The sequence below is a fragment of the Typopeltis vanoorti genome, chromosome 2, assembly GCF_054136105.1.
Source record: "Typopeltis vanoorti isolate ZY-2024b chromosome 2, IOZ_Tvanoo_1.0, whole genome shotgun sequence".
NCBI lineage: Eukaryota > Metazoa > Arthropoda > Arachnida > Uropygi > Thelyphonidae > Typopeltis > Typopeltis vanoorti.
Window position 1 is genome coordinate 141,224,737 of NC_143550.1, and position 18,554 is coordinate 141,243,290.

Sequence of the window (18,554 nt, forward strand, 5' to 3'; positions counted from 1 at the left end):
TGAACTATTGTTATCACTCCCTTCAAAAACTGCGTCATCTTCGGTACCATCCATCGCATTACTTATCCCGCATTTCTTAAATGACTTTATAATCGTCTCTTCGTTCACAGCTTCCCATGAATTTTTCACCCTGGTACATACTTCTGAAATTGTTGGCCATTTCATACGTCCTGTTGCTGTAACATCGTGATTTGGCTTTGCCATCCATTTGTTCCACTCCTACCGCATAAAATTTTTGAATAGTTTATTAATAGGTCCATTCAAGGGTTTGTAATTGACTTGTAAGGCCTCCAGGAACGACAGCTAATTCTGTATTCATTTCTTTTAGAAGCGTCTTGGTTGATTCTGTTTTATGCGCTCTGAATTGATCCCGCACTAACATCGCAGGCTTTTTAAACAACACACGTGGACGTTTTGTCCATATCTTTTGTATCCATAATTTCATTCCTGTTTTGTCCATCCAGCCTTTATCTTGAACGTGGATAATAATGCCACGAGGAATTTCATCTCTCGGTAACGTTTTTCTCTTGAAGATTAACATGGAGAGTAGTTTTGTTTCGGCCATGCAACAAGCTAAACTACAGTGTAGTGAGATTTTGTTTTGATCACTATTGATTTGGTGCCTTTTGAATCTACTGTCCGATTTAAAGGAACATCAAAAGTTAGAGGTACTTCATCCATGTTCGCAATTTGATTAAGCTAAAAGTTAAATTTCTTTCTCGCTGATATGACAAATCTATTGAATTCTATACTTTTAGCTTCATAGTCAGCCGGCATTTTTTGGACTAGAGTGATTTTTGTAGGCATGCATAACCCGTGTCTTTTCATAAATCTAAAGCACCAAGACGGTGATCCGGTAAAATCTAAAATTCCATTAGCAGTTGCCCATCGTTTCACTTCAAAACTTATCATTTTCGTAGAAACGGATATTCCCATGTTTCGATGATTTGTTACCCAATTTTTCATTTGCACTTCTAATTCTGGCCATTTTTCTAGATGCGAACGGAATGTTTTCTTGTGTTTACATAGCAGTTTTAATTGTTCCTCTTGTTTTCTCCATTCGCGAACCATTTTTTCTGTTGGTGGTGGACCAGAATGTCTTTCTGCTGCTCTGTTTCCATATTGTTTTGCATAATTTATCACATTTAATTTATAACTCACGTTATATGAAAGTCTTTTTTGTTTTATACTCATTTTTTCTAATTTTTAGATAAAAATTTTAACGACTTATAAAAAATAATTCAAATGAACCGTACAAAAGCACATATGTTTACACACTAATGACTATTGACGCTCTAAATCGGTGATTCACCCCACATGCAGCGAGATAACTTAGGTACCTACCTTCAGTGGCATACTTACTAATTTTATTAACATATTGCGCCAGTAATTGAACTTCGCTAACAGCTTCAGTAGAATGTAAAGATTCATATTTTAATATTACCTTCGGACCATAAGACGCACCCCAATTTTAAGTCGATTTTTCTATGTAAAAAGGTGCTTCTTATGGTCCGAAAAATACCGTAAGTGAATTCGTGAAAATACAGCTTTAACTGATTTATTTAAAAAAGTGAATTGTTGTTGCGCAAATTTTAGGTGTTAAGTAAATTAATTTTTTTTTTGATTTTAGAATGTTTATAAAATTTTGATTTAATTAAACTTATTAAATTAATAATAGTAAAATTATTTATCAGTTATGAATTCACCATCGGTTCTCACTAGAAAAGCAACCAAGAAGAAAATTAAAATGCATCTAAAAGGTGTTTTGATTCTGAAGATAAACTTAATTGTTTTATTTCTTTTCTGTTTCTACTCTCATAATTTCTAACATAATTAATTTATGTTAGAAATGGGAATTTTCTATTTAATGTGATTTCTATTTAATAGAAAATAAAAAAAAAACTCGCAATGGATATTAGCCTATTAAATTAATGTTCGTATAATTAGCAGTCCGCAACTTATTAATTAGCATTGATTACGAATTAATTAATAGTAAGTCGGTTACAAGTCGGTTCTAAATTTTAATAATTTAATACATCATTTTATTATTTTAATAATAATTATTATTATTTAATTAAAATAAACTATTTATCGTTATTTTATTAACATTTTTAACCATCAAATCATGAAATAGATGTTACTGATAATACTTAAAGGGAAAAGAAAAAGCTATTTCCATCCGTATCCCCCATTAACCAAGACATCCGAATAATCTTAAAAGGAGTTAATCATTTTTTGGTTGTGGAAGCATTTTCTAAACATTTTTGTTGAAATGTATATTCTAAAAAATTGATGTTTTATGGATAATGATTGCATCCATAGCGCTAGGCTGCCCAAAGAAAGACCGTTATAAGTTCGATTTTTGTCATCGACTAGAGAAACTCTTTCTAACTCTCTTCGATCGCTTCCCGAGTTAGTCGATCTCTCGCAAGGAAGTTTTTTTTTTTTTTTTTTTTCATCCAGAAACTAAAAATTTTCGGTACGTACAATCCGTACTATTTCAGATAATTATATATTGTGTTATGGTTAGGGAACCATTAGACGGGGAAGGAAGTTGTTTATCGTCTCTTCACCAGATGTCATTTAAATTTTGTCTTGAGCCAGCTATCTCTGATTGGCTACTATGGATAATGATTGCATCCATAGCGCTAGGCTGCCCAAAGAAAGACCGTTATAAGTTCGATTTTTGTCATCGACTAGAGAAACTCTTTCTAACTCTCTTCGATCGCTTCCCGAGTTAGTCGATCTCTCGCAAGGAAGTTTTTTTTTTTTTTTTTTTTTTTCATCCAGAAACTAAAAATTTTCGGTACGTACAATCCGTACTATTTCAGATAATTATATATTGTGTTATGGTTAGGGAACCATTAGACGGGGAAGGAAGTTGTTTATCGTCTCTTCACCAGATGTCATTTAAATTTTGTCTTGAGCCAGCTATCTCTGATTGGCTACGGTGGAGTTTTTCTCTCAGACTCCAAAAGTTAGATAGGGCCAAAATGGCCTCGCCTTCTGAGAATAAAAAGACATTAGCGGATTATTATTATGCTTATATTTATTTTTATTTCCATATTGATTTATTTATCTATGTTTAGATGTTAATATGCTTGTATCCACATTCAATACATGCAAAAGATAATTAAGCCATTCAATGGTAAACATTTAATCACTTAAATATTTGCCATTCAATTTTATTCACTACCATTTAATAGCCTCTTTAAGATTATAAATCACAAATAATAACTTTTATTATTTCATTAAAAAAAACATTTAATAGTCTTCAAGACTATTAAATCACGAAAATGTAAATAGCCTTTCTTAATCATATTTTAATATTATCCAAGACTGTCAAATCATTATAATTATAAATGGCTTTTTCTGGGTTGCTTTGAATTGCTCCGTTCAAAATGTTTTTCCAAATAAAAACACTAGTGCATTATAATCAACGAAGTTTATTGTGATTACAGCGACAGCTGTTTGTCTCCATGGGATAATGGTGAATGGATGAGCTCAGATACTTAGCTGGGATGCTGAGGATCGCCTGGTAATTATGTGCGGTGGACAGTACGGATGATGACATACTTATTGGTCGTTAGCTAGCAAGTTTCCTGGTCGCAAAAGGTTACACAGTAATATCATCCTACTCCGAATTAAATCTACACATGTGCATGCTAGGTAACTCACCATGCAGGAAACGGTAGGTTCAGAGGGGGGTCCCTAATCTAATACTTACTATTGCAAATCGTTGTAAATCTGGCGCGGTATGGCAACACCAGCGAACTAATTCTCGTGGTGGTCAGCTTGTGTGTCTGTTAGAGGCTCACATAGAGTAGTAGCCAAATTAAATATGTCAAATTCATATTAGAATTTTTGAACAAAGAAAGCATATAAGTGAATGGCATTTTCATTCTTATGAGGCCATAAAAATCATTCGAAAAGTTTAAGGCTTGTTCACCAGTCGCGCTGTCATATGCGAACTATTACGTGCAATGAAGATTAGCCTATTAAATTAATGTGCGTATAATTAGCAGTCCGTAACTTATTAATTAGCATTGATTAGGAAGTAATTAATAGCAAAACTCTTAATTAAATCGCTACAGTTCCCTTGTATTGTGCCCCAAAGTGAATAAGCTGCTATCTTTAATAGACAAAAGTGGGTTCCCGGCCTACGCATGGAAGGATTACGGCTTTCATATTGATAACATAGTACAATGCCAGAAGACCGGTTACAAGTTGGAAATGAACGTGTATTGAGAGAGAGAGAGAGCTTTAGGTGTCCTTTATAGAGAGGAGAAATAGGATATAATGCACTGCACTAAATCTCTCAGTTCACGAAACGCCTTTAGGACAACAAATCTACATTCATTGCAGTTTTTATGCTTCATTTTAATGTATTCGTTTTTAAATGATCCAAGTTTCTTCTCCGAATGTATCGGTTATTGGCAGTAAATTCAGGAATCTATTTCACGTGTAACATCCGTTCCAGCGGGTTTCCAGATTTTATTGAGTAGCATCCCTATCTAGGGACGTTTCACTGTGCCTGCCATTCTTAGAAACAATTTAATTGCGTCACTGTCTGTGTCTTTTTATTAAATAATTTAACAAATAATTATCGTGACCGGCTATTTAATATATCTAAACTATATGTCGTGACTAAGTAGGAAGAATAAAAAGAGTATTAATACAAAAAAAAAAAAACGTAAAATACGTATTTCGAATAATATTCGATATAAGTAGCTTTCTTCAACTTTGCAACGAGTTGCCCTGGTGTTGGACCATCTCTGGGATCAGCCGAACTGTCTATTACTAAAAGAAAAAGCTATGCATCTTCATTTCGGCGATGTAAAATTACTTCGGCAAAGTGGATATTAGATCCAACATTATTTCAAAGCCGAATGTTTGTAGAAACTATGAAAGTTTCGTAAGTTGACCTTTCGTAAGTTAATATCTTCAGACCGGGGATGACCGCGGATAAGACGGAACTAATATTAATATATATATAATAATATTAATACATTAATAGTTTAGGCTCATTCTATATTTTATAAATGAATATTAATATATAAATTAATATTAATATACAAATTAATATTAATACATTAATAGTTTAGGTTTATTCTATATTCTATAAATTAATATTAATAGTTTAGACTTATTCTATGCCAATACATTGTACACTTTATGCATAGTATGCACATTGTTTCTAGCTAGTTTTCTCTGTAAACTTTATCAAATAGCAAATTAACAAATTTATATATGGTGTCGGAATTGTTACACATAATATAAATGATAGTTTTGTACTTGGTTATCATTTAAAAATATGATGCTTTATAATAATTTTATTACATAAAAATACTTTAATATACTACATTTATAACTCGCAATAGCAATAAATCGCGAATTATTCTACGAGTCATGAAGACTTAAAATACAGTACTGTATATTGCAAAAAGACATGTCGATAAACAGAGAATAATTTCAAAACGCGCTTACCAAATCAAGACATAATAAACAGAATCTTGGATATAACAGTTTTGTTCATTTATAATTTCTTGATATTGCATTATAGGTGGAGATCACGAAATTAATAATACATTTCTAACAGTTAACCAATTTTATTTTTTATTTTATTATGAAAAATAATACAAATATTTTATAAAAAAATAATAGTGATGTATTATTTTAAATAGACCTTTCTAAACCTTTGCATAAATTATAATACACCGATAAATATTTCATATCATAAGATTACAATTTTTATTTTTCCTGCAATGATGAGGAATTGATATACGTACTTACTGTGTATGTATGTGTATGTATATACTTATTCGTGGGTATGAATAATAACGACGTGGGTAAAAGTCAATCAAATTTGAGCAATATTATGTGCGGTTATTATATTATATATATATTATATATATATATATATATATATATATATTATATTATATATATATTATATATATATATATATATATATATATATATATATATATATATATATATATATATATATATATATATATATATATATATATATATATATATATATATATATATATATACTGCGTTCGATGAATATCAAAACTATGTTGAAAAATATCTTAACTGAATATCCTTTTTCTTCTGCATTAGATCGTAATCCTATCACCGCTGCTGTGATCTTCGAATATTTGGTTTCCATTTTTCTATTCTTAAAGTTCTTAAAAGAACTGGGCGATGGACTGAGTCCTTGACTCTCTATCCCGTCATCTGAATGAAGACAATCTGTATGGATGGAATGTTGTTGAGCTAAAAAGCTCTAGTCATGGCTGGATAACGGCAATAGCCGAGCCTCAGTTAAAACTTCATTAGCTACAGCATTGCCATTTGTTACCCTGAAAGTCCTAAAAAGGACCACAAATCTCTCCCCTTTATCCTCCTTCCCATTTTTCTATTGGTCTAAGTTCGGTCTTATATTATACTAATATGCATTCCTTTTTCGTGTTTGCTATCCATTTAGTTGCCGGTTGTAAATGGCTGTTTCGGGCCTTATTTCAGAGATATATAAATGAAAACTAGTCTTATTATACTTTTATAAATACTCGTATTGGGTATAATATTTAAATTTTTATTTTCCCATATTGTTCTATTTAAATATCCAGAAATTTCATTTGCCTCAATCTTTTGTTATGCTCTTCTACTTCATTTGTTCTGTTTTTTATTCCTTCTGAGTTAATCTGAATTCCTAAGTATTTAAAATTCATCGCTCGTTCGATTATTTTTCTGTTTATTTCTAACTTGCTATCCAAGAGTGTTTTGGTTTTTTCTATTCATATATTTTTGACAAATCTGTTGTAAAGTGAAATACTTTTTTTCTGTAACCTGTCTTTTTAGGTATTCTTCCATTTACTAAGTCATATGAATAGCAGATTAGAGTTACTATATTATTATCAATTTTTATTTCAGTTAATATTTTATGCATTTAGAGTGTTATGTTTTATTTTTTTTCTGTTAGTTGTTCAACTTACAAATATTATATCTGTACATAACCAGAGATCTAAAACTTATTGTTCATCTTTAATATCAAATATTTATAATTAATATTTTATCGATTCGTAAACTGTGTCTATACGTTTATAAACACAATTTAGTAAAGTGTTCTTCCCAGCATTTTTGTTAAATTAAGGGATATATTTATCATCATCAGTGGTTCTAATTCTAACAGGCACTTAAGCACCCACAATATTCCAAGTAACCTTGAATTTCGTAACCATAACTCCAGGATAAGGTAGTTAGCCTTATGCCTATAAATGATCTTTAGTCTGTAAATTGTGTTTTTTCTACTGGCCGATTTACCTAGTTGCGGAACAAAATACCGGAGTTTCCTGGAGGAAGAACCTTTCCTCCTCTGTCTGAGACTGGCTAACTCACCTTCAGTTGAAGAACCCTTATAATATAGATTCCTCGAATTCTAGATGGGAATCAAACCCAAGTCTTTCCAACCAACGGGTTTCGTCTATACTGACTGAGCTATGGAGGCTCTGGTTATATTATATTATATTATTATATTATTTATGTCATGTTTAAAGGCTAAAAAATATGAATCATTATAGTAATTGCAAGCTTATTGAATACACTTAGAAATACAGAAATACTAAACGAAAATCTGAACAAAAGTATAAAATCTAAATCCCTTGAAGAACAAAATGGAAGACCAATCATGCATAAATGCTAACTCAGAATAGACGCAAGGATACAGTAGCTTCGTGTAAACGAAGTTCTACAGCTGAGAGAAATGAGAAGTGAAATGACTTATCAAATTATTTTATCATAATTTTGAGTCTGCAATAATAATTTCGCGTATAATCTCGAAACCAGATAATGGATAAAAATCAAACAGAAATCAAGTGATTCCGCAAAGTAGTTATAGAGTTATCGTAAAGACATAATTTAAACTTAGGATTTGAAAGCAGATGGTCCAAGATTTTTTGTCCTTTTATAACTTTGTCCAAGGGAACATTCGCCCGGTCGGACATTTCGTCCAATCTCAACTCTTTCCATCGATGTCAACTGATTATTCTTGTCATCTGTGTCAAATGACTAACCTACTATTATGCCAACTGAGTAACCAATATGTCAACTAACCTAACCTAACCTAACCTAACCAAACGTGTGAGGGTGAACCATGCATATTGCCTTGCGCCCTTTTCTTTTGTGTCAACTGATTATTATTAATCATCACAAGTTACTTATAACTCCTTAGACTAATATGAAGAATTGGACGAATAAGATTGGACGAAATGTCCTACTGGACGAGAAAGTAATAGACGAAATCTACGGATTGGACGAAATGCCCTGAAATCAAACTTAGAAACGTGTCACTAACCCTAAGGTCAAATAAGTTTGAGCCAGATAATTTATCTTATAAAGGTCTATAAAACATGCAAAGGAGAATACGCGATAAGGAACCAATCTGTGAGTTGATCAAATGCGATTATCGTTTTTATTTGATGTAGTATTTGGGATAATACTCGTTAAAAGAAGATGAAGTAATGTACACGTAGAACTGCCATAATCACCAACATATCTCAACAGTCTTCAATGGAAAAGATGCATAAGAATTAGATTAAATTATGTTTTATTCACACCATCTCAGTTTTATGTATGAAATACAGTCCATCAAAAAAAAAGAACAAAAAAAAAGGAATTTATCGTACGGAAATGAACTTTTGCAGAAAAACAACCGGATATCTCTTATATGGACTAAATAAACGAAAACAAATATCGACACTCACTTAATGTAAAACAAATGAACTACTATATGCTCGTAATTACTAGCGAAAGTGGATAGAACATTAAATCGACTGGAAAACAGCCCTTTACCAAAATTGACTTAGGATATAAAGTAATGGAAAGCAAAAGGAAACAATATCACTCCGGAAAAGGCTGTTAGGTCTAAATGCATAAAATGAAGAGAACACATGAAAAATAATTTCTATCTGAACCTTTCCAAGTTTTTGTTCCGAGCGAAGTTTCATCTAAGATGTAATTTTGTTACTTTTATGTTCTGAATTTATAGAGTGCACTACCATAATATTTTGACTTTAAGAAGTTCAGAATGCAGCAGCTTTAAGCACACCCTTCCACTATTAGGAGGGGAACATGAAAACGAATGAGATATTTCTTATTAATTTGAATTTAAAAGAACAGTTCCTTGGCTACGGATCGATTCCATCTTAATTAGGGTGGATCAAATTTATTTCAGAACTGAACAAGATACACACGACTGTTTCATTAATTAGCAAGAGGATGTATTAAAAAGTGAGATTGAAGAGAAACGGTAAGGAGGAGGGGGGGGGATTAATATCCTTCAAAAAAGACAATACTTTGCCTACATACACTGAGTAAAGAAAATATTGACACACCTTGAGCTTCATAACATATTATCCCAATTGAGATATCGGCAATTACACGAAGGATTACACGAAAAGAATTGTAACAGAGAAGGGGAGGAGATGAATTATTGCAATATAATTCCTAATTGGCGGAAATCGTTGTTTCTATGCCCTTCTTAAAATCTTTTTTAAAGTTTGGTTGGCTTCGTCTTCTACTGCTACTCAATGTTGAACGAGGCTGTTTTCATGTAGACTTTCATTCTAATTCTTAGAGGAGTCCTTTCTTTCTTTCTCCCCCCCCCCCCCTAGAAGAATGACCTCATATCATCCGCACGGAGCTGGCTCCCACTATTTAAATTCTTATCAAAACACTAACTTTTTTCAGTGACAATAGACTTGAAAAGGAATCCTCACTTCAACTGAAATCTGATTTCAGAAACAAATCACATTTTGCGACATTTTTTTTTTTTTTCAAAGATAAAATTTTTTGTTTCCCTTTGAGATTGCCATCTTTCTTTTTCCAACAAGACTCGGACGTATTTTGATACTGACGGTATCCGTCTATCCAGTGGTGTGCTGGAGCAGGCTCCCAGCAGCTAGCGCGACCCGGCTGTTCAATTTTCAAGAATTTTGCAAGCCGGTTGTTAACCTAACAATGGCTATAAACTGTAGAGCGGCGTGTACTTCAATCCACAACGAGTAGCGGCATTTGGATTGTATATGGTGACACAGAAAATCCAACCTGGTGCCCTTATTTCGACACCTCTTGTGGCTCCTTTCTTTCCCTTCTCTATGTGGCAGCTTGTGTAGGGATCATCTAGGATAGAAATTTTACAGGAATATAATTTTTCAGTAAACATGTAGAAACGCAAATATTTCGCCTTTCTTGAATAGTTGTGAACTTAAGGTCATTACACTGAAAAGAAGCGGTCGAGGAAAAATTAAGCAGGTATTTGCTGATAATGAAATTCATTTATATATTCGTGAGTGTTATTGTTAGCATATAGAGTATCCAGGATACCCGTATTGGAGTTTGGATCCCAGATGACATATTGGTCAGAAGTTACTACTTCCGAACTGGGGAGCCAGTGCAGGCTACCATCATTACCCGAAGTGTTTTACTCGTATGTCTGTAAATCTGTGTGCCGGTTAGCTTGTTTAGAGAGATGGAAAGCCCGCGTTTTCGGGAGATAAACTTTCCAGCACCGCATGAGACCGGCTAACTCACCTTTAGTCGAAAAGACCTGATAAAGGTTCCTCCTGTCATAGACGGGAGGAACCAAGTCTTTCTGACCTATAGACGAAGGTACGGATAATTAGCACAAAGAAAGAATCCACTGCGTTTTTATTTATTTATTTACTTATAGCGGCGAGTTGGTTGTAAAAAAAATACGAGCGCATTCCTGCGTCAATCCTCTATCCCGCTTCCTTTACGTATTAGGTCTAGTGGCCTGTCACAGCTAAGCTAAGTCGGTCCTTCTCCAAAGTTTATGTTTTTCAATGCGTGTGTTCTCTGGATGGCTTGTCTGTTTTGCACGAGAAGAAAATTCCGCTCTGTATGCGATTGAACAACTTCAAGAAAAAAACTTTTATTAATATTTCTGATATTTTAGAAGGGATTCGAATTTATGTATTAGACATAAGAGTTTGTTGTCATAGAGGCTTTTTTATACGAAAAGTATACCCTCTGTTTAATACTATTCAAGTTTGAGAATATCATACTATTCCAGTTTGCAATTCATGTAATGTCTTTTCAACTGTTAAAGGTAACCATACGTAGTGGAATTTAAAAAGCATTTCAAACAATAAAGTGTCGCATACTTGGTCATATATTCATATGAACATACACATTTATATATTATTTACATAAATGTATGAATACTTTTTATATATTTATATGAAGCTTTTTTTTAATAGTCTCTCTCTCTCTCTCTTGAAAACGTTGGTTGTAGAATGTGACCATGCACAATGCCAAGGTACTGTAGGTACTATATTATGGTTCCTCAAAAGTTCTAACCTCCCCATCGCAAAATTTCTTCAAAATACTGGAAGTAAAGTATTGCGATGAAGATTATGCGTTATATAATCAGCCGTAATGTGTGAGTGTATCTATATCCACACACACACACACACACACACACACACACACACACACACACACACACACACACACACACACACACACACACACACACACACACACACACACACACACACACACACACACACACACACAAATATTCATGACTGATGTCTCCATACGTTGGCAAATTTCATTAGAATTCGTCTTTCACTTTACTTATAATTACTTAACTAATTATAAGATTTAAAAACTTTCGGTGTTTCAACAGTTCTCTACTAATTTCGTATACGCTGCTTAGGAACAGTTTATTACATATAAGATAAATACAACAGACCTTTATTGTATCAAAGCTAACTGTAATGGAATAACAGTTGAAAACTGGTTAAAGAATGATCATCTGATGATTAATTGAAAGTATCACGTTTCAAAGCATAATGTCCATCATATTGAAAGCATAATGTCCATCATGTGTGTGCGTGTGTGTGTGTGAATTTTTAAAAACAATTTTTTACCTGTTGATTCCATCTTGGTTAGCTTTGATCCAGCAAAGGTCATATTATCAGAAACGCACAAAAAGATATACGATATTAGTCTGGATTTGTAGAACTATTTTTTTCTCTCATTAACTTATAATCGTCCTTATACCGGAATTCTTAAGAAAATTATTTTCCATAGCACTGAATGCATAATGCAGAATTACTGTTATTAACACAGGAGCATAATGTCACATCCGTTTTAATCTTCTGAACATTGGAGATAATCACTAAATGTTCTGTCACCTACTGTGTGTTAGCAGAACCCACTGTTGCCATAGAAACTTGAGGCATAATGTCGCACCAATCTTTGTCAAACTAACAAACTGGACAATTTTATTAGATAGTGAAATTCGTCAGCACTACTGATAAGTATCAGTATGTGTAGTCACCGCAGCCATTAGTTCATCTAGTGTACTTAACCAAATGGTAATGTTAGGAGTGTGATCACAACATTGATCATATCTCAGAGTTCCATTGGTCGGTTTACTCAATGGCAATTCTCTACAGCAGGGGTATACAAATAGATAGACCACTGCAAGATATTGCTTAGTCATGACAACACTTTTTTGCATCATAATGCTAGAACGCCATCAGAAAACCATTATAGGTTCGAGTCCAGTCGTATTTGTATCTCAAAAAATTGACCGCAGAACTCGCACGATTTCAAACAACGAGTGTTAGGGATTAGAATCAGACATAGTTGCCTTTAAAATCGTTGATAGCCGTAGGCTCAGCTTACCAGTGATGGTTTAGGCGGGAGTCTAGCTACCTACTGATTTATAAAAGTTAGGCCTGAAAGGAACTCCGCCTGAACAGCTCTCTTTGGAAAAGAAATGAAAGGCATTACAGAATTTTTTTTAAATTTTAATACAAGAGCAGAACAGAAAAGAAGCCACTTCGAAAACGAAAATATCAAAATTATTCCCATATATATATATATATATATATATATATATATATATAATTTCTAAAAATTTCTATATATATATATATATATATATAATTTCTAAAAATTTCTATATATATATAATTTCTAAAAATTTCTATTTCTAAAAAATGAATTTATGAGAAAAGTGACTTTATCACATTTGTAATTTCAGAGTTGCCATTGATGTTGATGTTATGGCGGCGCATTTATAATAATAATAATGATAATATTCTCAAACTATTATTTTAAACATGAAGAAATATGATTAAATGATTAATACTAAATTGTAATCTTGTATCAAACATAACATATATATTTTAAAGTAACCTATTGTATATTGTATGTGTTCTGTTTTTCTGTCACAATCGTTGGGAAGTAACTACAAGTTACATTAGATGAAATCAGGTAAAAGTTACCGCAAAAAGTGACAATAAAGCAATTACCACTATCATTACTTATCCTTATAGTCCTTATAAGGACTGGCTTAAAGGGGCGAAGCAAGAATGCTTTTCATCTTCCCTGTTATCTGTAGAGGACAGTGTAGGGATAAGGTGTTATTGAGTCATTAAAGCTCTGATCATGGCAGGAGGGTAACAGCAATAGCCGAACCTCAGTTAGAACTTCATTGGCTACAGATTGCTATACATTACCCTCCAAGGGTATGGATATCAACCCAACTCACTATCATTAGTCCTTATCCTTATATATATAAGGACTGGCTTTAAGGGGCGAAGCAAGAATGCTTTTCATCTTCCCCGTTATCTGTTGAGGACAGTGTATGGATAAGGTGTTATTAAGCTATTAAAGCTCTGATCATGGGAGGAGGGTAACAGCAATAGCCCTCACTATCATTACATTACTGATTTTAGCAGATAATTAAAATTAATAATAAAATAAATAAGGTGTAAGAAGTGTCGAGTCCAATTTTCCAAAAAAGTTCTCCAGAAAAAAGACTAAAGTTAAAAATGTAGAGCTATAATTATATAAAACGATTTGTTATATTATAAAAAGTTAGTATTTCAAAAATTTGGGTAACTTAAAAATATTATGCATAATCAGAGAATGTTGATGCTAAGAACCAATATAGAATAGAATAGAATGACATTCAGAAAATAAATATTTCTCTTACTCAACTGGACATTGTTCAACGAGGAATCAAGATGAAACAATAGCTTTCTTTTTTGAGAGATCTCATTAATATATTTGACACATATGATCTTTTATCTTATCAATGTTTGTATAAAAGACATCTTTCCATAATTAGTTGGACATAATAAAATTCTTTCTAATAAATATCATTATTTGCCATGACTTATTTGTATTGGTTTTAATGCTTTATCAATTATGTCTAAATAAAGAGAGAGAAGTACTGCACTTAATAGTTATTACAGTCTGTCCTCTTAAGCAGACTCTCTCCATCTAAAGAACAGACTTTTAAGAACAGACGAAAACTGAGACATATACTAGACACCAATTACAAAATCAATAAATTTTATGAATCGTAAAATGTAAGTGATCATAAAATCTGGATTTTTTTAAAAAAAATGAAAACCCGTTCATTTGAAACTACTTTCATGACCTTTGACCTTTGGCTTATAAAGTCGTCATAATATTTTTCTAGGACACAGATTACAGCGACAGATACAATTGCATCGAGTCACTAAAGATGAGAATACTGGCGTGTTTAAAATGCGAAACACTCCAAGATAATAGCTCTTTGAGTAATGTTTTCTGTTTGCTTGCCAAGAATGCTTGCTTTACTCTCTGCCTGGGCTGCATTTGTAAACTCATTTCCAATTTGCGAGTAATCCAATCCTTACAAGAATAGCCAATTGATGTTCGGAAGTTACGATGTTAGAAAAAAAGCCTCTAATAATGTTACCAAACATGGATACGTTGTTGGGAATTTGTTGTCAGAGTAAAAGTTTTTAAGAGCGAAATAAAAACTAAACGTCACTTTACTACAGGGAATTTGCGTGCTATTTTTACAGCAACTTCTCTTTTTTTGTGTGTGTAGAATTTTGGTAGATTTACAGAAGTTGCCATTTATAGTTCGCCCTTTTACTACTCATACGAAAACATATCACGCAATTCCTTTTTTTTACTCCTTTCAGAATGGCTCCTATTTGAAATCTTTAAGTAGGAGTTCAAGTATAGGAAGTGTTGTGGTTGTAGAGTACGCTATGGTTTATACCAATGTGCAAGTGGGGTAGGGCAAAAAAAAGTTATAAAAGAAAATAAGAACATAAATAGTGTTATTATATAGAAAAAAATATTATTAATTAAACAATTGATAAGTAGAATTAAGTTATATGATATAGCCTAACAATTATTTTAAAAATTAATATAGAAATATTACACCAATTTAATAATCAGATAATAGAATTATTTTAAAATTTGTTCTGAGTTTCCATATTGTGTTATGTTTAATAACAAAACTTTTGATTTAAATTCACATCTGAATTTCTTTTCCTTATTTTTTACTATTATTAACGTCACAGCAATTTTTAATATCAATTTTTTCCGTTCTTCCCAGTGCTTTCTAATTGATAATTAACAACTACAAAAATTATTTTAATTAAGTTGATATCATGCAATTTTTTCCAGTTATATTAGAAATGTCAACTTCACAATTTTTATCATTTTTTGCAAGCTTCTTTCTAAAAGATGAGTATTTTCCCGATTTAATTAATTTTTTATGGTCGAATTAAATAAGTAGATGGTAACCACTTAATAATCGGATCCACATATTATATATATATCAGTTAAGCCAATTCAATTTCTTCCTTTTATTTTCTTCGATAATCTAGCTAGGCAGTCAGCCTGAAACAACACAGATAAATGTCTTTGTGACCTCTGTTATATCCTTGATCTAATGTTCCATACATTATTTTGTTTTAAATATTTCATGAATAGAAAGTAAATACAAGTCATTTACTACATGTTAATATTAAGGGAGAACAAGAACGAAAATGGTGAATAGTCTTTTTTGTTCATTAAAAAAACTCTCCAAAGACAATAATGTATAGTTAAAATTAGAAATCTTCATTTAATAATCACTAAATTAATATTATGCTGTTATGGATATTTCTCGAACTATGATTTATTTGATGTTTTTTTAAAAAAATAAAAATATACAATTAAAATAATAAACACAAACGGGTGTATATTAATTAACGTAAAACCTTGTTTCTTTTGATATAAATTGCAAATAGGATTAAAAAGTCAAACATTATCAAAATTTAACAGTTTAAATTCAAAATGTAAAAATAGATTTCTTGAAGGTGTAAGAAAATATTTTAATAAATTCAAGTGGAATAACAGCAAGGTTTTAAATATATTATTCATACCTAATTAATATTTAATTATACCATCATATTTCTAAGAAATAAATTAACCACATTAAACTTCATGTCGTCTATTTTCTTACAAAAGTTGCTTTTTTAATGTGTTACACATTTTAGATGGCGTGACGATATGCTTTTGGTCTCGTGCAGTGTCTTTTATCTCATGACACGCGTGCACGATTCTAGATAGGAAAGATACTTTTCAATCGTCAGCTATTAAAAAGCCGTTAGAGGGCGCTTTCATGAAAAACCGAATTTATTAATTAATTAAAAGTACTCTATTGGTTTCCATTATTAATTGAGCAATATATAAATAAATTTGATATAAAATATTAAGTTTTTCAAAATGAAGAAAAAACAGAATTATTTTAACCTTTAAATGTTTACTTATTGATATATTACAATAAAGTTAAAGATATCTTTTTTTTATTATGAAGTTATTTTTATTATAATCAGTAAACAAAAGTGAGTATTTTAGTTGTTAATAATGTTTTATTAATTCAAATGTTAAATCAAATAAATTAGCTATTTGCAAAGTAAAGTCAACATACAAGAAATTTTTTGAAAAATACCAAAATAACTTACCAATGAGGTAGGAATAGCCATCAAGGCGGAGGAAGCACCTTCTTGTCGGCTCTCCTCGTCTGCCAGGGTCCATTAATGGAACGCTGTTGGTTTTATATAGTGTTTCCTTCATGTGTTGGGGCGAACCCATTATCTATATCAGAAATGGGTCCAAAGCAGTTCTTCCACCTTCACCCAAGTTTGTGTTTTGAGTAAGACACCGAATCATTTTTTTTAAATAACTGAATGAATCCTTGACTTTAATAATAGCAACAAAACGCAATAGTAGCAACAATAAAAGAAATAAAAAAAAAAACTCTTACGTGGAATATCCGCTCGTAAGAGTCTCCATGTGACATATATAATTACCCATGGCACATGACAACGCACATTCCAGGCAGAATTGAGCAGCGAATGAAGGCATCGAATACATTACTTAGAGAAAGCTGGGAGTTCTTTTGATGCTAAATCCCAGGAAACTCATAATTGTTAAGACGCATTTAGACGAGAGATGAGCACAGCCTATCACTGCAAGAGCAAAATGTTCTTGAGAAATTGATGCTATTCGCCGATAGGAAACACGTGATAACCTGTCCTGTGATACGATTTTATACACCTTCACTCTCAACATCGACGATCAGCTATTCGAGGGAGGAAAAAAGGCTTAACGTGGTTGGGTCCGGCTAGCTGCCTTAGCCGGGAGCTGTGTTGAGAGAGATGCGTGCAAACAGTGAGGCCAGAGTGTTTAGCCACCGACAAACGGGGTGTGCACAGTAGCGCCACGACCTTCAGTGGGAGGAAAAGAAACCAAACGTAAGGCACCCCCTACTTTTTTTTTTTGTTTGTTTTAAACCCTGCCCTTAAAAAAAAAGAAAAGAAAAGCTTTTGAAGATAACACTTCGTTTTAAGAACTCAGAAGACTAGCGGCAGGGAGAGCAATGAGATGTGTTTAGACTCTTGGCCCAGCTCCAGCACCCCACGTTGTTTCGAGTTGGTGACGATCTACTAACAAAGTCGACGGAGGTCATGGGCGAGGTCATACTGTGAATAAACAAACAAACAAACAAAACTTCATGCATTTAAACGTTCATACGACAATTAATAATAAAGACAATAAAGAGACTTCAGTTTTAGGGACGAGATAAGATTGGGATGAAGAGAAAAGGGTTAGGAAGAAAGAAGAGCGATGAAAAAAGCGATATAGATCAAAGACAGGTGGGCACAACTACATACGAAGTCGCCAAGCGCTCGAGAACAGCTGACAAGATCTCCGTATCATTTTATCTTATCTCGACTGACGTCAAAGAGTTCGCTCTTATGTTATCCATGTCACAACCGTTCATATCAAGGTCTCTTTTAACTGTTGACATGCCGCATAAACTCGTAAAATTTACGGCCACGGTGTTGCCGTAAATCTTGCACGGCTCTGGGAGGGTAACAAACTTTTTTTCAATGAGACTGAACAGTTGAATTCAACCTTAAACCGGATGTTTTTTTTTTATCATTTTATAAAGTACACGTTTTCCACAAAATTATTTATTGTTTCCTTATATAGTACAAATATAAATACAAATATAGTACAAATAAGGGTTTCATTAATTAATTACTGACATATTCTAATCAGAAATGTTCTACTGCATTAGCCCATAGTTTAAATATTGCTATTAAAATAAATTCATATTTTTTGTCCTACAAATTTTTAAAATAGTTATTTATTTCCTTATG

At 32.4% G+C, this 18,554-nt stretch overlaps 1 protein-coding gene across 1 annotated transcript in view; it reads right to left on the reverse strand.

Annotated features, from left to right (window-relative positions):
* LOC150109476 (dual specificity calcium/calmodulin-dependent 3',5'-cyclic nucleotide phosphodiesterase 1A-like) overlaps positions 1 to 18,554 on the reverse strand; it is a 279,797-nt gene that overhangs the window by 184,379 nt on the left and 76,864 nt on the right. Inside the window, exon 2 of the mRNA XM_090408516.1 lies at positions 16,851 to 17,870. Within this exon, the coding sequence (XP_090264642.1) occupies positions 16,851 to 16,980 (130 nt within the window). The 5' untranslated portion in view covers positions 16,981 to 17,870. The remainder of the gene's footprint in view (positions 1 to 16,850; positions 17,871 to 18,554) is intronic.